This window comes from Cydia splendana, chromosome 19, assembly GCF_910591565.1.
Source record: "Cydia splendana chromosome 19, ilCydSple1.2, whole genome shotgun sequence".
Lineage (NCBI taxonomy): Eukaryota > Metazoa > Arthropoda > Insecta > Lepidoptera > Tortricidae > Cydia > Cydia splendana.
Genome location: NC_085978.1, coordinates 14,070,080 through 14,091,765, shown reverse-complemented (window position 1 = coordinate 14,091,765; position 21,686 = coordinate 14,070,080). Strand labels below are relative to the sequence as shown.

At 39.0% G+C, this 21,686-nt stretch overlaps 1 protein-coding gene across 1 annotated transcript in view; it reads left to right on the top strand.

Moving 5' to 3' along the window:
- The window catches only part of LOC134800111 (nucleoside diphosphate phosphatase ENTPD5), a 30,775-nt gene that overhangs the window by 7,564 nt on the left and 1,525 nt on the right, over positions 1-21,686 (top strand). The window contains exons 4-10 of the mRNA XM_063772585.1: positions 5,487-5,575; positions 5,853-5,969; positions 6,860-6,906; positions 17,280-17,368; positions 19,252-19,408; positions 20,264-20,410; positions 21,426-21,598. Coding sequence (XP_063628655.1) covers positions 5,487-5,575; positions 5,853-5,969; positions 6,860-6,906; positions 17,280-17,368; positions 19,252-19,408; positions 20,264-20,410; positions 21,426-21,598 — 819 coding nt within the window. The remainder of the gene's footprint in view (positions 1-5,486; positions 5,576-5,852; positions 5,970-6,859; positions 6,907-17,279; positions 17,369-19,251; positions 19,409-20,263; positions 20,411-21,425; positions 21,599-21,686) is intronic.

Sequence of the window (21,686 nt, the reverse complement as noted above, 5' to 3'; positions counted from 1 at the left end):
CATCCTGGCAAGACGACTTACTAAATGGTGGCTATTAGTGATCCAAAAGACTCGAGCCTTTGGAGCTCTTTTTTTAGGGCTCGCCTCATTTCTTGACGCCTAAAAGGCTAAAAGCCTATTTAGCTCTTTAGCCCCCGAGCCTAGTTCTATTTAAGAGCCTAGAATCTTGGGGATTAGCCCCAAGACCTTATTAAGCCCCTAAAAAAAAGCCTATTACCTCTTTAGCCCCCGACCGGCTGGCCGGGCTTAATAAGGTTATTAGCCCCAACAGTCTAGGATCTTAAATAGAACTAGGCTCGGGGGCTAAAGAGCTAAATAGGCTTTTAGCCTTTTAGGCGTCAAGAAATGAGGCGAGCCCTAAAAAAAGAGCTAAAAGGCTCGAGTCCTTTGGATCACTAGTGGCTATTGCATCTCACTCTCTCATTAAGCATAATGTGAGACGCAATACACATTGGACAAAGAAATTAGACAGGTGGAATACCACCCTAAGGGGCTGTCCATAAATTACGTCATCGATTTTTGACGATTTTTGCACAACGCACAATGCATCAGCATTGCGATCCAGCGAGGAAATGCCGCCAGCATCCTTGGTACAATGCCTCAAGGGCCTATTCTAGATTTACCTAAGCTAGTTATTAATTTCGTTTAGTATTACCACTGTATATATCTTGTATATAAATAAATGACTATATTTCAAGAGGCTTATACCAAACAGTTTTTATTTTAATTGTAATATAGAGCTAAAAATACACAGAAAATGAAATACAGTTAAAAGCTAGGTAACGACAGGTGGTCTTATCGCTTATTGATAATAGACACTTTGTCTAGGCAGGTCTAAGATAACAAATATGTCTCGTCAACTTATAGTAAAAATGTATTTTTTTACAAAATCTTATGTCGGCGTGTTGATAACACTATAACCTGATAACAGCGCTATATCGTGATTAACTATTCTCAAGGACAAATGAATAAAATAAAAACGGATTATTTCAATTACCTAGGCTAATAATACTATGTACCTACTAATACATGCCGCACAAGTAAAAGCTTTGTTTATATAAAACAAATTCTACGTCAAACGCACCCGACCGGAGTTTGACCGTCGAAACTACCGGATTATTGGTGGCTTTCCATCAGAGAAGGGTCCTTATGCTTTCTATCAAAATTTCTGTTGATATTTCAGATGGAAAGGACATTATTGCACTTGAAGAATAAGGACTCTTCTGTGATGGAAAGCCACAGAGAGCGCGTCAGCGCGTCACCAAACAAAAATATTACGTTTCTTCAGGTTGTTTTCTTTAAATACATAGTTGTAGAATTAAAAATATTGAAAAAATGTGTACCTAGTATGAAAATGAATAGGTATGACTTTAATTTAATTTTAATATCGACTCCATAGCTCACTATAATTTTATTGTGCGATGAAAACTCCGATGCCTAAAGATATGTCATATATGCGTCATGATGCCTAAAGATATGTCATATATGCATCATATGTCTTTGCTATAAATTCTTTGGCATTTCAGACATTTAACGTCTTGTCAGTATACGTAAGAATACAGATGTAGTGCATAATTGCTTCCCATCGTATTTACTCGGAAACGTTCGTATTTGTCATGACTCGTGCTACTTTAGTCAATCTCAGTACTTTTTGTGCTGACACTGACTGAAATAGCAAGACACGTTCGTACGTTTCCGTGGAAATACGATGGAAAACAATTTTTCATTTCTTAAATTTTCATTCAAACTACCTCGACAGAAATGAGTGCCTTTCGTCCCTTGGTTAACAATCTACTAATGCACTACGTCTGTACGTACACGCGCAAGTCGCTTGTCTCATTGACATTTTTGGAATAAATTGAGTGGATATATATTGGTTTTTCATCAGAGAAGGGTCATTATGCAACATATTAATTATCATTTAATGTATAATTTATGGACGTGGGTCCGTAAAACACGTTATAAAACATTTGATAACTGTACGTAAAATATGAATTTATTTTATTTATACGATTTATTAGCTAATTATCATTTATTATGTATTTTTCCCTAGGGTGTCGCATAATTTTACATGACATTTCAGATAGTAAGTATGTATCTATAAATATGTCAAAATCAAAAATCAAAATCAAAAATATACTTTATTCATGTAGGCCTAGCAACAAGCTCTTATGAATCGTAATTAATCTTAATCTAATTATCAGAGCAATTTATTGATGTTAATATTATTCCATAATAAAATTGGATTATTATACATATCAAATTTAACACTAAGAATTTCACAAAAGGATCGTCAAACATTAAAAAGATTGTATAAAAAAATACTAGTCTAGAATTTCTAGAATAAAATCTAAATGTCAAAAAAAAAAGCATAAGTAACAAAAGAAGTAGATAGTATTACATCGGAATATCCATTTCCTCATCAATAATCAAATGTACCTAATAAATAAATAATCATTTCGAATAACAATTAATCCCACGTTGTAATATCATTCATGTAGTCTTGTGTGGTATAATAAGCTTTAGAAATAAGTTTACGCTTTACATAATTCTTAAATTTATTAATAGATAATTCAGTAATATGGTTTGGAAGTTTATTATAAAATCTTACACAATTACCCATGAATGATTTTTTAATTTTATGGAGCCGAGTGAAGGGCACTGCGAGCTTATGTTTATTTCTAGTATTAATATTATGAATTTCACAATTTTTCCTAAAATTTACAATATTTTTATGTACATACAGAATATTCTCATAAATGTATTGACAGTGCACTGTCATTATGTCAATTTCCTTAAATTTATCTCTAAGTGAGTCTCTATGGTTCATTTTGTATATTGCTCGAATAGCCCTCTTCTGCAGAACAAAAATGGTATTTATCTCTGAAGCACCGCCCCACAGTAAAATACCATATGCCATAATGCTATGGAAGTAACTAAAATATACTAATCGAGCTGTTTTCACGTCAGTTAACTGACGGATTTTGCTCACTGCAAAAGCTGCAGAGCTCAGTCTATTCGAAAGAGTAGCAATATGGGGACCCCACTGGAGTTTAGAATCTAAAGTTATACCAAGAAAAACTGTACTATCAACTAATTCCAATTCCTCATCCTTCACAATGACACTTGTTTGCACATGCCTTACGTTACTACTAGTGACAAACTTAATACATTTAGTCTTTTTCTCATTTAACAATAAATTATTAACATTGAACCAATTTACTACTTTTGAAATGGCATTGTTTACATCATTGTAAGCTTGTTGCTGTCGTTTGACTTTGAAAATAAGTGAGGTGTCGTCTGCAAACAATACTATATCATGGTGGGTCTTAACAAGGAATGGCAAGTCATTTATGTAGATAAGGAACAGGAAAGGTCCCAATATTGACCCCTGTGGTACACCCATAGAGACCAATGACCCAGGTGATCGCTGTCCATTCACATCGACCCTTTGTATTCTACCATTTAAGTAGGACTTAAGTAAATTCAGTGCCGATCCTCTAACTCCGTAATAATGAAGTTTCCTGATTAATGTTTCATGACAAACACAGTCGAAGGCCTTAGATAAATCACAGAAGACACCTAAAGCATCTCGTGACTCCTCCCAGGCATCGAAAATATGCTTAATTAGCTCAACACCGGCATCGGTTGTTGAGCGACCCCGTGTAAAACCAAACTGCTTATTATGCATCAAATTATTAACGTTAAAATGTCGTACTAATTGAGAAAGAACTAATTTTTCAAAAATCTTGCTAAATGTTGGTAGCACAGATATCGGTCTAAAGTTAGTGGGGTCAGAGCTGCTACCAGATTTAAATAAAGGAATTACTTTACTATGTTTCATTAGATCAGGAAACTCGCCGCAATCAACACTGTTGTTAAATATAACTACCAAGTCAGGCGCTACAATTTCAACTAAGGATTTGACAGCATGGACAGAGACTCCCCAGAGGTCATTAGTTTTTTTGACATTAATTGATTTAAACGCCTTTATTACATCTGAGGTACAAACATGTTCAAAATGAAGGTCTCCACAACACTCTGGAGCGTTATGTTTTAATAATGCAACAGCAGATGAGGGTGATGAATTTAAATCCTTAGTTGTGGATACTGGTACCTCGGTGAAAAATTTTTCAAATTCTGTAGCTACTTCTAAATTGGAATCTATAATTTTGTTATCAATGTTTAGTTTAAGCTCTTTAATTGTGTGTTTAGAGCGACCAGTCTCCACATTTATAACTTTCCAGGTTGCTTTAACAATGTCGGAACTACTTTTTATTTTCTGACTTAGATAATTTCGCTTAGCTATATGACAATCTACTTTAAACTTCTTCGAATACTCCTTCACATGTTCTTTAAATTCATCACTCTGATTAAACCGCCGTTCCTCATATAAGGCATACAGTTCACGTCTTCTTTGATGTAAGTCCGCAGTAGCCCACTCACTAAAAACTGATGCACCACTAACTACGACCGATTTTGAGGTGAATATCGCATTATAATGATCCATAAAAGTGTGAAAGAATGAATTATACATACTATTAGGACTCATATCGGAAGACAAAAAGGGTAGCGCCTGAACTAAACTTAGCTTCATTCTTTCCACGCGGTCCGAGGTTACTGGTACAAAAGTTATTTGTTTTCTCATGGTATTTTTCCTTAATGCCTCAAATACCATTAATTGACCTAAGTGGTCTGATTCTAAATTGCTGATAACTTTTTTAGCAATAGGAAAAATATCTGTGAAAATATTATCAATACAGGTTGCACTAGTAGCAGTCACTCTAGTGGGCTCCATAAACATGTGGTTGAGATTACAAGATTTAAAAAGATTCAATAATCTACAAGACATTGTTGAATTTTCCATAATATTTACATTAAAGTCGCCGCATATAAGCAATTTCTTACTAGAAGATGATATTTTAAGTAGGGCAGATTCCATTATGTTTTCAAATAATTCAAAATTACTTAATGGCGGCCTATACACACAGACAACAATAAATTGCTCTAATTCTACTGCACTTAGTTCTATAGTCCGTTCAACAGACATGGATACAATGTCCTTACGTTCCTTAAATTTTAACTGACTATTTAATATAATTAATGATTAATTAATGCATCCATCAGGTTATCACGAAATAGGGTCTCTTCCGTTGTAAATATTTGAAAACACGATTAATAAATAAATTCGGGACCTTAGTGCCCCAGGACAAAGGCAACTACGGGGCAAATGCAACTATTCTAAAAATACAGGAAGTCTAGAGCTAGAGGCACTTGTATTCATGGCACAGTTTTGTCGATCATGAAAGAGAGTTCACCCATGGTATAAGTAAGTGGCTCTATCTATTGTTTTTTTTTTCAAACACAATGGGTACGCCGACACAATTTATACCCTAAAAACGCCTACTCCCCCCCCCCCCCCCCCCCCGTCCTGTCAAATAAGGCCAAATAATATTATTTATTTAATTTTGTATGTTTGTTCGCAGTATTCGGACAGCCTAATTTAGATTTAGAAGAGGAGTACTTCGAGCAGTCAAAGCCGGGACTGTCTTCCTTCGCTGACGACCCGACTAAGGTATGCCCACAGAATATAGTAAATTACCAGTCGCTTTTCGGATATTTACCAGTCGCTTTTCGGTGAAGGAAAATATCGTGAGGAAACCGGACTAATCCCAATAAAGCCTAGTTTCCCTTTGGGTTGGAAGGTCAGATGGCAGTCGCTTTCGTAAAAACTAGTGCCTACGCCTTTCTTGGGATTAGTTGTCAAGCAGACCCTAGGCTCCAATGGCAAAATACCGGGATAACGCGAGGAAGAAGAAAAGTTGTTTAGAAAGAGTGTTTAAATGTTTTAGGGCGCGGACACAATAGTGCAGCTAATCAAGAAGGCGGAGTTCCTAACGCCAGTGGAGAAGAGACGCAACACGCCACTCATAATTCGGGCTACGGCTGGCCTGCGACTACTGCCACAGGTATTTTTAATGATACGTTTAAAGTTAGACCAAGAAAAGTCTGCAGCGATTTTGATAGCCCACGCAGTGCAAGTGTTATTTATACGTCATAATTTCATAGAAGTTTGACGTTTAAAATAACACTTACACTGCGTCATCATAGGCCTTTTCGTCTATTGCAGACGATTTATGGTGTAACACAGGAGTAACACCGTTTTTGGTGGCTGAATTGACCGATGCGAGACCGACATGGTCTAACCACAGGTCTGACAAGAGAAGTTTGCGGAAACCGGTACTGAGACACCTTGTCGTCTTTTTTGCCTCTTGTCAGCGAGTGCGGCGGCATCACAACCAGGGCTATCAAAATCGCTGCAGACGTTTCTTGGTCTAACTCTAGCTACGTTTGGTAAAAATCGAGCCAGCAGTTTGAGGAGCATCAGCTGTTTTCCTAAATGATTTAAGGCATTTTTGGCATAAAATGGATTTTATGGCATAATGCGTAGGGGGGGGTTTTAGGGTAATTCGCCAGTAACTGGCCAGTTTTAGTAACTGGCCACCCCAAACCAAAAATGAATTCTATTCACCTATAAACAGAATTCATTTTAGTATAAGGTGGCCAGCTATTGAAAGCTGGCCAGTTATTGAAACCTTATACTAAAATTAATTCTGTTTATAGTTGTATAGGATTCATTTTTAGTTTAGGGCGGCCAGTTACTAAAAGTATCCAGCTACTTAGCTAAATAGTTAGTGACAAGAACCAGACCAGAGATGACGATTTGCGAAAGACTGCAGGCAATTGCTGGATGCGGCAAGCTGAGGACAGGGCGGTATGGCGCTCTTTAGGGGAGGGCTATGTCCAGCAGTGGACTACTATAGCCTGATGATGATGATGACAAGAACCATTTGTACAGGAAAAGGCGCGGAAGCTGCTAGCGGCCGTTTCAGATGCAGTCGGCAAGTGAGTACAAACTTATCTTATTTTAAACGCTTGAGAAATACATATTTAAAATGACACTAAAATAAATTTCTTCTAATCTGTATTTATTGTAATAAACATTGTTTTAATGTTTATTTGGGCACACGGTACAATAATTCTTACAGATATAGTTCGTTTTTTTAGCATTAGAAAATAGGTAAACAATCTTGATGTGTCTTTTAATTGAAAAAACACGTTTTAAAAATAAGTCACGGCAAATGAATAACATTTATGAATCTAATACGACTATTTATATTCTTCTGCTTTCATAAGGAAAAGTTATTGATTTTTAAAAAGCGTTTTTTTTAAAAGACATGTCAAGATCACTTACCTTCTTTCTAATACTAAAAAAAAAACGAACTATAGTAATATTATTCAATACACGAACCAATGAAGTTGCCACTAACTACTAACGCGTAATTTAGATATGAGCGCCGATAGGCATTTAGCCGGCGGCGGCGCGCCGGTCAAAATCGGTCGGCGGCGGCGGCGAATCGGCGGCGTGGCCTTGAAACACCTTTGATTAATGAAAAACGAATTCAAACCAAAATTTTACCCGTTAACATGTTTTTGCTGTAAGGAAGTTATAAAATAAGTGTATTTTTCAATTTCAAGCAAAATTTATTCAATAAAGGTACGAATACGGGCATCAGAGGCGGTCTTAATCTTGGCGAGGCCCTGGCCGGAAGATCTTTGCGAGGCCCTTATCTTTTGTGCTTAGTAAAAAGTAGCGGATTGACTGTATCAGGGAAACGTCTGGTCGACAGTCCAAAGAGCCGAAGTGAGGAAAATCAAGCTCCGTCATTAACCAATTACGACCCAAAAAACAGATTTATGTCAAAAAGTGAGGTCCAGGGCCGAGCTCCACCTAACACCGAAGACCTGTTTCCGACGCCTTCCCATGCGAGGCCAGAAGCTGCAGGTAATGCCAAGTGTGAGCTTGGCTGACGGCCGAATGCCCGGAGCGCCGATTACGGCGCGCCTCTGTGCGAGGCCGAAGGCCAAGCTGCAAGAGAGCAGAGCTTGGAATTGAACTATAGGTCCAGTGTAAGCAAGTCCGAAGGCCGATAAAGACCGAGGCCATAGTGTTAAAGACCTGGAGCTTTCCTGCAGGTGCATTGGTGCGAGGTTAAAGGCCGTGCTGCAGTGAAGCTAAGATCGGAGAAGATCTAATGACCAAGCATTTATTTTAAAAGTAAGGCCGAAAGTTAGGCTCCAAACAGGGCCGAAAACTTGGAGGTTCAGATAGCGTTTTACTTCTATGCGAGCGATGCGAGGCCAAAGATTGGGCTGCGAGAAAGCAAAGCTTGAAAGAACCCCGCACAAAATGATCGGTAATAGCCGTTCGGTCGATTTGGCTGAAATTTTGTGAAAATATAGCCTCTAATACTCTGATCAACTGTGTGAAGTTGCAACTTTAATTAATGACTAGTTTTTAAAATATGACTATTTTTATGTTCAATATTTTTTACTTACATTATAATTCTTATTAGTTAACGTACACTGTAGCAACCTGGCTTATTATTATTTACGTGGCAATATCGAGATAAAAAAACATCATTCGAAGGTTCAAACTATTTTCACACCGAATTTCGTCCGGTTCCGTCCTAGTGTGAGCGTGGAGAACTAACAAACTCGTAGGTATGTAGCTACATTACGGTACTAATCTGTACTAGTTACAATTAATTGATATCTGATTGGTTTTACAAGGCTACCTTTGTGTATTCAATGCATTAAGTATGGTATGAAGCGATCTTAATGATGGATACTTCACATTTTCTTCGTATCGGGCAAAACCTAAAAACCATAAGATTGCTGTAACGTGACCGCATGTACCAAGGGTTCTTGCTCCACTTTTACACGTGCAATAATAGCCTAAGATTGGATCTTCACCTCTCCCGTTATTATTTTCTTCATCAAATGCAATCCACACATAATAAAAGGTTGCGTTTCGGAATCTTGATGTAGCCCTTATTTTAATAAATCCTGGCTCATTGACGTTTTGATCTATGTCGAAAACGCGCTCGTCTTCTTTTCCGTATGATTTCGACATCCCATATTCCGAATTTAAACACATTTCTTTTAATAGCTGGAGCTATTATAAATAAATACTATGGACCTATTACAATTCCAGATGGTAATGTCCAGTTAGCTAATGAAATGCTACAACTTGTCGACGACATTAATGTTGTACAGGCACGAATTGAAGCTGAAAACCTTGGCCGAAGAAGAGCACGATGGACCCCACTAACTGCTGCACAAATACCATTGTTTCCACGGTTAGACCTGGCGTATTTGCACTCGGTCACATTTGGAACATATCAAGTGAAACTGTCTCCAGGATATATTCAAGACAGTACATTGCGTCATAACGACTTAGCAGCGGAAGACGAAGACGAGCGATATTTCGACATATATCAAAACGTCAATGAGCCAGGATTTATTAAAATAAGGGCTACATCAAGATTCCGAAACGCAACCTTTTATTATGTGTGGATTGCATTTGATGAAGAACATAATAACGGGAGAGGTGAAGATCCAATCTTAGGCTATTTTTGCACGTATAAAAGTGGAGCAAGAACCCTTGGTACATGCGGTCACGTTACAGCAATCTTATGGTTTTTAGGTTTTGCCCGATACGAAGAAAATGTGAAGTATCCATCATTAAGTTCGCTTCATACCATACTTAATGCATTGAATGCACAAAGATAGCCCTGTAAAACCAATCAGATATCAATTAATTGTAACTAGTACAGATTAGCACCGTAATGTAGCTACATACCTACGAGTTTGTTAGTTCTCCACGCTCACACTAGGACGGAACCAGACGAAATTCGGTGTGAAAATAGTTTGAACCTTCGAATGATGTTTTTTTATCTCGATATTGCCACGTAAATAATAATAAGCCAGGTTGCTACAGTGTACCTTAACTAATAAGAATTATAATGTAAGTAAAAAATATTGAACATAAAAATAGTCATATTTTAAAAACTAGTCATTAATTAAAGTTGCAACTTCACACAGTTGATCAGAGTATTAGAGGCTATATTTTCACAAAATTTCAGCCAAATCGACCGAACGGCTATTACCGATCATTTTGTGCGGGGTTCATGGCCAAGCTTATATGAGACCAGATTCCGTTTCCGAGGCCCTTCCGTGATTCCGTGCGAAGCCAACGGCCGGAACTTTGGGCGTGAAAACACTTAATATCTGAAATTAACCCCTTTTAAAGACATTCAATCCATGCTTGCAATGATTAAATTCGCGGTGAATGACGGATGAGCACGCAGAGAAGATGGCCGATGGGGTCGAAAAGTGCTCGAGTGGAGACCACGGACTAGCAAGCGCAGCGTAGGACGTCCACCCACAAGATGGACAGATGACCGTATTAATGTCGCCGGAAGACGCTGGATGCGGGTCGCTTCCAACCGGTACGTATGGAGGTCCAAGGGGGAGGCCTATGTTCAGCAGTGGACGTCTTATGGCCGAGATGATGACGGATGAGCTAGCCAGCTGGAAAAATTAGTCATTTCGTTGCCCTAACAGTACTAGCGCGGTTACCAAACAGAAAAGTTTGAATTTACCATCAATATTTTTTAATTATATGGACCTATAATTATTTATTTATTTATTTAGTTATTTATTATACAATAAGTTACAACTTACAATACCTTTTGAATGTCTATAAGCTATTCAGACTGGCGCTGTTAAAGATCTAAACTAAATAAAATATATATTTCTGATTCTGAAAGTAGTACTATCTAACAAGGTCACGCCGATGCCACGCCGATAGCGCAGCGTCGGCGGCGGCGGCGCGAAAATTTTGTCGGCGGCGGCGGCGCGCCGGCGCGGCGCTCATATCTAATGTAGCGTGCGGTACCGAAGTCCCTACTTGCATTTCTCTCAAATAATCCTCGGTCAATGTTGGAGGGTCATGTTTCTGGGTACACTACATAATTCCGAAATATTTTATGCCGAATTTTAAAATATCGAATTTTATTATTCCTATTTTTAAATGCTCGACCCATCAAAATTCCGATTGTCGTAATTACCGAACGATGAAAATCACGAAGTTTTATATTTCCGAATAGTAAAACCGACGATTTTTTAAATTCCGAACCACATAATTCCGAATATAACAATTCCGATAGGGAGAAACACCGAATTTAACATTTACGATTTTTGATATCACGAATTCCGAATTGTCATAATTCCGAAATTTTGAATTCCGATTGGACGTGATTCCTATTTTTTAAATTCCGAATAACGATATTCCGAATTTTTTGTTAAAAAATAAAGGTACCTACGTTTCTACGGGGGGTAGCAGTTCTAACGTAACCTAAACCTAATTTTTTTAAAACAGTTATTTACTGTAGGGGTCGCAGTTCTAACCTAATCTACACCTACTTTTCTAGTAGCAGTTGGTTTCTGTAAAGGTCGCAGTTCTAACCTAACCTAACCCACTTTTCTAGTAGCAGTTGGTTTCTGTGAAGGTCGCAGTTCTAACCTAACCCACTTTTCTAGTAGCAGTTGGTTTCTGTGAAGGTCGCAGTTCTAACCTAACCCACTTTACTAGTAGCAGTTGGTTTCTGTAAAGGTCGCACTTCTCACCTAACCTAACCTACTTTTCTAGTAGCAGTTGGCTTCTGTGAAGGTCACAGTTCTAACCTAACCTAACCCACTTTTCTAGTAGGAGTTGGTTTCTGTGAAGGTCGCAGTTCTAACCTAACTTAACCCACTTTTCTAGTAGCAGTTGGTTTCCGTAAAGGTCGCAGTTCTAACTTAAGCCACTTTTCTAGTAGCAGTTGGCTTCTGTGAAGGTCGCAGTTCTAACCTAACCTAACCCACTTTTCTAGTAGCAGTTGGTTTCTGTAAATGTCGCAGTTCTAACCTAACCTAACCCACTTTTCTAGTAGCAGTTGGTTTCTGTGAAGGTCGCAGTTCTAACCTCACCTAACCCACTTTTCTAGTAGAAGTTGGTTTCTGTAAAGATCGCAGTTCTAACCTAACCCACTTTTCTAGTAGCAGTTGGTTTCTGTGAAGGTCGCAGTTCTAACCTAACCTAACCCACTTCGCTAGTAGCAGTTGGTTTCTGTAAAGGTCGCAGTTCTAACCTAACCTACTTTTCTAGTAGCAGTTGGCTTCTGTGATGGTCGCAGTTCTAACCTAACCTAACCCACTTTTCTAGTAGCAGTTGGTTTCTGTAAAGGACGCAGTTCTAACCTAACCTAACCCACTTTTCACCAGAAACCAACGGCTACCAAGCAGTTGGTTTCTGTGAAGGTCGCAGTTCTAACCTAACCTAACCCATTTTTCTAGTAGGAGTTGGTTTCTGTGAAGGTCACAGTTCTAACCTAACTTAACCCACTTTTCTAGTAGCAGTTGGTTTCCGTAAAGGTCGCAGTTCTAACCTAAGCCACTTTTCTAGTAGCAGTTGGCTTCTGTGAAGGTTGCAGTTCTATCCTAACCCACTTTTCTAGTAGCAGTTGGTTTCTGTAAAGGTAGCAGCAGATCAATTTTAAAAACGGCTGACCTTAATTACTTCCGTTTTGAAAATCAGGAATTTCATTATTCCGAGTTTACAGTAGATCGAATTTCTGAATTCCGAATTATTTTATTTCCGATCGGTCAATGATTTTTCAGAATAGACAAATTCGGAAAAAAAAATTCGGATTTTTTAAAAATCGGAACTTTAAGTTTTCGTTCATATGACAATCGGATTTTAAGTATTCGGAAATAGCGCAGTCGTGATTTTCTTCTTTCGTGGTTTTCAAAGTCGTGATTTCGATATTTCGGACGTATAAAAAATCGTGATTATGAAAATCGAGGTTATGAAAGTCGGAAAAACATATTTCGGAATATTTGGGTGTTCCCCATGTTTCTACGTCGTACAACCGTTAGCGAGATCTATCTCGATCGCGTCGCCATCTATTGGTAGACGTGGAGTTACATCGTGCAGCGGCTGCGCTGCACCGCGAGTTGTGTACATTGCGGTACCAGTAGCGCCATCTGTTGGCGGGGGTAGTGGTAGTAGACGTAGTAGTGTTACAACTCTCCCCTATGTCCATGCAGTCGTCCCGACAAATAGGACATGAATCGTTCTGGTCTAGTTGTAGATTGATGTTGGAGGTAAGATTGTGTCGTCAAGGTAAATCTGGTACGCTTCTCGAACGGGTGCGCAGTTTCACGCAAACGTGTTCCTAAATCTGCCCACAAGGTCACGTCGTTCTTGACTCCCAACCACCAAACTCCAGCTTCACTTTTGAGTAAAAGAGGTAGTTCGCTCAAGGCTGTCACATCACCTATGTCTGCAGAGCGTTTGTAGATGTTTATTGCCGAGAGGAAAGCTTCTACAACCTCAGCATCCTTTTCTCCACTATATGTGTACTTGCAGTTAATGAAAGAGCCCCTGTTTGGTTGTGGTGCCACTGGCATCCTCTCCAAAAGTTGCGTGAACTGCTCTGACGATAGCATCTTGGTGCGTGTTCGTTTGATAGTGGTAACGCGGTCGGAACGCGTAACGTAAGTAGGACTTTTTATCTTCGAAGATTCACCCCTTCCGGTCATTAAAGTATTGCCGGTCGATCGTCTCGCGTAGCAACGTTCGTAGCAGGCCCGTGACGTCACGGATCCCGTAGCGGTCGTAGCACGCTGATGACGTCACGCGTCTCGTAGCAATTCGTAGCGCTGATGACGTCACGTAGACGAGCCTCACAGAGGGCGCCACTGTAGGACGGGGAGGTAAGGGCGAAGACGAAAAGCCGACGTTAGGTACTTAGCGCGTGTATTATCAAACTTAGGAGCTATTACACTACTGTTAGTCTTTACTTGCCGAGCAAGACCTAACGAGGTAGGCGCGAGCTAGGCTAGTAAGTTTAACTACGGCACAGACACTAGGATACTTCAACAGAGGTGAAGGTATGTAGCGTGCGGTACCGAAGTCCCTACTTGCATTTCTACCAAATAATCCTCGGTCAATGTTGGAGGGTCATGTTTCTACGTCGTACAACCGTTAGCGAGATCTATCTCGATCGCGTCGCCATCTATTGGTAGACGTGGAGTTACATCGTGCAGCGGCTGCGCTGCACCGCGAGTGGTGTACATTGCGGTACCAGTAGCGCCATCTGTTGGCGGGTAGTGGTAGTAGTGTTACAACTATAATATTTAGAGGTGTAAATGTCTCTAGGTGTCAGAACTATAAGATTATATTATAGGGCTGCTATTTAACTGAACACCAGATTTAGTAAAATTTAATACCAAAAAATCTATTTTACCACCCTAAAATCATGAATGATCACCAAAATTATAACACTATTTTAATGTGAAATGATTACCAATTTTATTACATTTTACTATCCTTTTAAAGGAAATGACACCAAACTAATCATTATTAACCCAAAAATAGTCAATGATGAACTGTTAACCGCCGAGACACGCGCGCGTACCGACTGTTCGCGGTGGCCACTTGCCGCACCAACGCCGGCGCGCGTGCGCCTCTCCGCAGGCTACTTACCACGTATAACCAACACTTTACCCACTTAGATATATGTCATTTACCCGAGATTAAGTTTAAATATGCTATCTTAGATTCCTTTAAAACTCCTAAGTGAAATTTAGGTTTAGTTAATTTAGTTTAAGTTTAATTTAGTTTAAGTTAAAGCTTTGTATCTGCATCTGATCTAAGCAAACTTTTTCATTACATATTTGTTATATTTATAAGGCATGACGTCACTAACTTAGCACATAATTTTGACCTGTTTAAATAAGTAGGTACCTACAATGTACATCAAATAATTATCAGTTTCCCTTTTTTGTGCCAACCATTGCATAATTTTGTTGTAATCCGTGGATAATGTCGTTGGTTATGCATTAAGTTAATTTTAATTCTACTACTAAATGTAACACTGTATTGTATAGCTGTTTGTTATCCCTAAAATGAATAAAATAAAAAAATAAAAAATAAAATAAAATGATAACCAAATTTCAAACCCCATTTTAATGTGAAATGATAACCAAATTTTTACATCTTGCTATCCTATTAAAGAAAATGACAACAAAATAATCATTATAAACCCAAAAATAGTAACTGACCACCAAAAATAGAACTCCATTTTAATGTAAAAACCAATTTTTAAATCTTGCTATCCTACTAAAGCAAATGACTCCAAAATAATCATTGTAAACGCAAAAATAGTAAATGATCACAAAAATTGTAACCACATTTTAATTAAAAATGTGCAAATATTTAATATATCGTTATCCTATTAAATTAATTAATCCACTTCGTCACCTTTTTCTAGTAGCATTTTATTTCTGTAACAGTCGCAGTTCTAACCTAACCTAACCCACTTTTCTAGTAGCATTTTGTTTCTGTAAGGGTCGCAGTTCAAACCTAACCTAACCCACTTTTCTAGTAGCATTTCTTTTCTGCAAGGGTCGCAGTTCAAACCTAACCTAACCCACTTTTCTAGTAGCATTTCGTTTCTGTATGGGTCGCAATTCAAACCTAACCTAACCCACTTTTCTAGTAGCATTTCTTTTCTGTAAGGGTCGCAGTTCAAACCTAACCTAACCCACTTTTCTAGTAGCGTTTCGTATCTGTATGGGTAGCAGTTGAAACTTAACCTAACCTACTTTTCTAGTACCATTTCGTTTCTGTAAGGGTCGCAGTGCTAACCTAACCCACTTAACTGATAGCAGTTTAACTTACTTTTCTAGTAGCATAACGAAATGCTACTAGAAAAGTAGATTAGGTTAGGTAGATATGCGATGCGGGCAAACGGGGGGTTGAGCGGGAGGGGCTAGTAATTTTGGCATCAGTTTACTTTATTTGGTAATATGTATAAATTTTTTGGTAATCATAGTGGTTTATTTAGGTGAAAATATCGCATTAATTTGGTCTTCAAGATTTGGTGATCATTAATGATTTTTGGTGATCATTCAATATATTTGGTATTTGAATACAATTTGAAGTGCAGTCGTAATTAAAATGGTGGTACTTTTGTATTTTTAGGCCTTATTTTTTTGGTGTTCAGTAATTTTTTTTGTAAGCATGATTTTTTTATTTAGGGTACCAAAGTATTTTTTGGTGGTCATTATATTTGTAGCCATATTATAGTCAAATCAAATTATCCTTAGAGATGTATAGGGTCTCCAAGAGTCAAAATCCTGTATAATTAACACATCCATTAAGAGAAAAGAAACGTACGAGAGCGGAATGAGGCGTCTCACTGTAATTAAACTCAAAAATAAAGTTACAAAGTATAATAGCTCGTGTTAGCTTAAACAGAGCAGTCTCCATCATGCACCAGTCTCCCCATGTACCGACATCCTAAAGTAAGAACGAAGAATTTCGTACATTGACTTGCCATTTCTTATTTTTATTGCACGCGCATAATTATATTGATTTCCCGCTAGCAAAGTGGCATCATCGGCGTGGGACAGCAATTTTATTATGCGAGTGCGATAGAGATAGAAACAGACGGGTCAATGTACGGCATTTTTCGTGCCCAGCGTCCTTAAAATAGCGATACATCATAAAATACGCAGTGGTTTAGTCTAGACCATAGATAAATATAGTAAGAATAGAGTGCTCACTCCATATATCAGTTTTGATACCAAAACGCCTACTATTTTCGCAGTCGACATCTAGCATCGAGTAGCGGAATTATCAGTACCGCTACTTGATACTATAATTCTCTTGTGTCGCGACTCACGTAAATTGTATTGAACAACAATTTACAACTAATATTAAAAGCAGAAGGAATTGAAAATAGAGTTCCGGTTAATCCGGTTATAATATTAGCTGAAAATTGTTGAGCATTAGACTTTTCGGTCGATGCAACATCTATTGTCCAGTAGCAGTACTGTTAATTCCGCTACTCGATGCTAGATGTCGACTACGAAAATAATAGTCGTTTTGGTACTAAAACTGATGTATGGAGTGAGCACTCTATGGTGTACAGGTTGTGATTGCGACAATTTCATTGTTTGGTATTTCTTCTCTATAGTAACAATAACTTTTGACGACCGGTCTGGCCTAGTGGGTAGTGACCCTGCCTATGAAGCCGATGGTCCCGGGTTCGAATCCTGGTAAGGGCATTTATTTGTATGATGATACAGATATTTGTTCCTGAGTCATGGGTGTTTTCTATGTATTTAAGTATTTATATATTATATATATCGTTGTCTGAGTACCCACAACACAAGCCTTCTTGAGCTTACCGTGGGGCTTAGTCAATTTGTGTAAAAATGTTCTAAGTATAATAATAAGTATAAAAAAAAAAAACTTAATGTCTAACCCGTCAACATTGTGTTGTTCAAGTTCTATGACTAATTTAATATCGTTGTCGCAGGCTGGGGTATGACACACGCGCTGGTATAGAGATTATGGATCCCGCGGATGAAGGTATATTCATCTGGTACACCATCAACCTGCTCCACAGTAAGTAACATATTTTTAGGGTTCCGTACCCAATGGGTAAAAATGGGACCCTATTTCTAAAAGGGCCCACTGATTACCCATTCGCCGGACGATATCAGCCTGTCAGTTAAACACAAAATTTGACAGCTCCGAACAACTGACTGGCTGATATCGTCCGGCGAACTGGTAATCTGTGGGCCCTTTAAGACTCCACTGCCCGTCTGTCTGTCTATCTGTCTGTCTGTCACCAGGCTGTATCTCATGAACCGTGATAGACAGTTGAAATTTTCACAGATGTATTTCTGTTGCCGCCATAACAACAAATACTAAGAAGCACGGAAACCTCGGTGGGCGAGTCCGACTCGCACTTATGCGGTTTTTTTTAAATTTTAACACATTTTAAAAATAACAAAACGAAGAGAAATAAACACTAAACAGCTTATCTTGTTTCCCTTTAAACTTGATTTTATGATGAACGACCCGCCCCGGCTTTGCACGGGTAAATCTTAACAAATTAAAATGATACACCTAAACCTCCCTCAAGTATCACTCTATTGATAGGTGAAAACCGCATGTCAATCCGTTCGGTAGTTTTGGAGTTTATCGCGAACATACAAACAGACAAGACGCGATGAGGACTTTGTTTTATAAGATGTACTAGCGATCCGCCCCGGCTTCGCACGGGTTAACAAATTATACACCTAAACCTTCCTCAAGAATCACTGATTGATTGATATGTGAAAATTGCATGAAAATCCGTTCAGTAAGTAGTTTTTGAGTATCGTGAACAATACAAACACACAAACAGACAGACGCGGCGGGGGACTTTGTTTTATAACGCGTAGTGATATAGAAGATTTAGTATTTTTTGAATGCAGGGTCATCCGATCTTGTGCCCGGACCATTTCATTGTAAGTTGAACTTGGAAAAATATAAAAATCCTAGCATCGTAAAGTCAGTCAAGCTCAATTTTGTAGAAATATAATGTATGAAAACTGGGTTGTCCATGTCCATCGCGTTTAAGAGGGAAGTATTGCACGTGATCGTCCATACAAAAAGAGAAAACGTTTTTCCACTTCTAAATATTTTCCATTCTCCATGATTTTTTAAGTACCTAGGTTATTGACACAATGGAAAACTAGGTTTATAGGTTATCCTTTTTTCAAAATGTGCAATACAATTTTTTTGTTTTTTAAAGCGAAACCTATAAACCTAGAATATATTAGGCTGATGCGATCGACATCAAAATCAAAGTGATATGTTAAGATTTATTTAGTGGAAAACGTTTTCTCCCGTTATGGAAATTGTATGAAAAAAGTACCTTTTGTCAGTAGCCATATTTTCCTCTTAACTACTCTATATAAACTTATACTGTCTAACTAGACATTATAAAATTATAGAATCCTTTCTAACACTTGGACGTAATGGACATAGGTATTTGCCCCTAGATATTGTATGTATGTATAAACTCTTTATTGTAAAAAACACAAAACACAAATTTAGGGCACAGGATAGGCAGTACAAAGGCGAACATATCCCTTTAAGGGATTTCTTCCAGTTAACCTTTGAGTAGATGAGAATTGATGAAGAACGGTAGCCAAATATTGTATTTGCCCCCAGATATTAACCTGCGCAGAGCGAATCATACAGTCTTTTTCTTATGCAAGTACCTATTTGTGCGATTTTTTACCAAAAGGGTACTTATTGTCGGCTATCTATGAGGCCCTATTTCCATATATGTACCTTTAATTTGGAATCAACCTTATCATGACAACCGACAATAAGGTATCTTTTGGTTGAAAACGTCATATTTCTACTCTAAAGAAAGGAATGAGTATAGGATTTTTAATCTTCTGCTATTTACTAAATTGGTTTGTCACATTATAAATGACTTTTTTTTTCAGATATAATGGAGGGTGAAACGATGGCAGCCCTAGACTTGGGCGGGGGCTCCACGCAGATCACATATCAGCTGTCCCCACACGATAGTCCCAAGTTCCCGGCTAAGGATCTACACCTCGTGCCCACCAGTTCTGCCAACCTCACCGTATACACGCACAGGTACATTTAACCTTGTGGTTGTCGCGCATTTAAACCTCGTAACGACAAACGAATTTGAAATAGTGTTACTGTCATGGTAAATTATGTAGCTACAGTACATTTACTGCCATCTTTCGATAGACGATTAAAACTGTTAGAACGCCATTTGACTTTGAGCATTATTCTTTCACTGATGTGTCAACTTGTTCAATATTAATATGTATTAACGCCATCTACTCGAGAGTAGGCTGAAGGTTATGGCGCCATCGCTCGAAAATATTGCACCATACCTTTGGCCTATAGTCGAGTAGATGGCGTTAATATTAATATTTAATAAGTTAACACATACCAGTGAAAGGATAAGGATCAAAGTCAAATGGCGTTCTAACAGTTTTATGTTCTGTCGAAAGATGGCAGTAAATTTACAGTGGCTACATAATTTACTTTGACAATCCGTCTCTATACACTCTATTCTCTTTGCTTCTATGAAATTATGAAGTTTAAATCAAGGCTCGGCAATAGCGGTAACTACCGGTTTATTTCGATTTTACTCCGAACGTTCAAAATAATGCAAGCGTTTTAAGAACATCATTGTAATCGCGTAAACAAAGACACCGACATAGGAAGAAATCGGCTTTGATGGTTCGAAACCGGTTAATCTGACAAGAACTTTATGGAAACGTTCTTCTAAAAACCGGTTTAAAAATAACGGTTTTACGAACAAAATTCAAATTAAAAGGTTTTGCGCTAAGTACATGATAATTGGAAATTTAACCGGTTTCCGAGGCTTGGTTTAAATAACCCTTGCAGTCTGTGCAATCAAAATCGCGGCTACTTAATTTGGTCTAACTCTAGTTATTTTTGATATATTTCCAGCTACCTGGGCCTAGGCATGTACGCGGCGCGTCACGGTATCTTCAAATCGGAGTCAGGCAACGAGTCTCTGGACATCACGTCGGTGTGTGTCGAGCCCATCGTGTCGGGGGAGAAGTGGACGTATGCTAATGTGGAATACACTATCAGGTATGTTATATCTTCAAATCGGAGTCCGGCAACGAGTCTCTGGATATCACGTCGGTGTGTGTCGAGCCCATCGTGTCGGGGGAGAAGTGGACGTATGCTAATGTGGAATACACTATCAGGTATGTTATATCTTCTAAACGGAGTCCGGCAACGAGTCTCTGGACATCACGTCGGTGTGTGTCGAGCCCATCGTGTCGGGGGAGAAGTGGACGTATGCTAATGTGGAATACACTATCAGGTATGTTATATCTTCTAAACGGAGTCCGGCAACGACTCTCTGGACATCACGTCGGTGTGTGTCGAGCCCATCGTGTCGGGGGAGAAGTAGACGTATGCTAATGTGGAATACACTATCAGGTATGTTATATCTTCAAATCGGAGTCTGGCAACGACTCTCTGGACATCACGTCGGTGTGTGTCGAGCCCATCGTGTCAGGGGAGAAGTGGACGTATGTTAATGTGGAATACACTATCAGGTATGTTATATCTTCAAAACGGAGTCTGGCAACGGCACGCTGGACATCACGTCGGTGTGTGTCGAGCTCATCGTGTCGGGGGAGAAGTGGACGTATGCTAATGTGGAATACACTATCAGGTATGTTATATCTTCAAAACGGAGTCTGGCAACGGCACGCTGGACATCACGTCGGTGTGTGTCGAGCCCATCGTGTCGGGGGAGAAGTGGACGTATGCTAATGTGGAATACACCATCAGGTAAGACGGTCTAAGTACTACAGTTTGTGTCAGTACCTAGCTATTGTAAGGAAATAAATTTTGGTAGCATTCGGTCTCAGCAGCACATACATTCCCGGCCCTTTCTTATTATGACTTTGTGTGACTATACTTAGGTGTCCTCATAACACTACACCTTATAACTTATAAAACAAAGTCGCCCGCCGCGTCTGTCTGTCTGTCTGTCTGTATGTATGTATGTTCGCGATAAACTCAAAAAGTTTTGAATGGATTCAACTATTAAAGTCGAGGAGTAGAAAAAAATCTGTTTATTTTTTTGCAGTGGAGCCTCCCGCCCAGCGAACATGAAGCGCGAAGCGGCCTTCGAGCGCTGCTACAGAATAGTCAGCTCGTACGTGAAGGCCACGCTGGACTGGGAGCCGCAGAGTCCGCCCAAAGGCAAGGTGGCCGCCATGAGCTTCTTCTACGAGGTAGCCGCCGACGCCGGCCTCATCGGTGAGTACATATATCTATCCCACTCTGGTGAGTATAACTTCCCACTTTAACTATGTGCTGCTACAAAATAGCTCATATATCAAGGCCG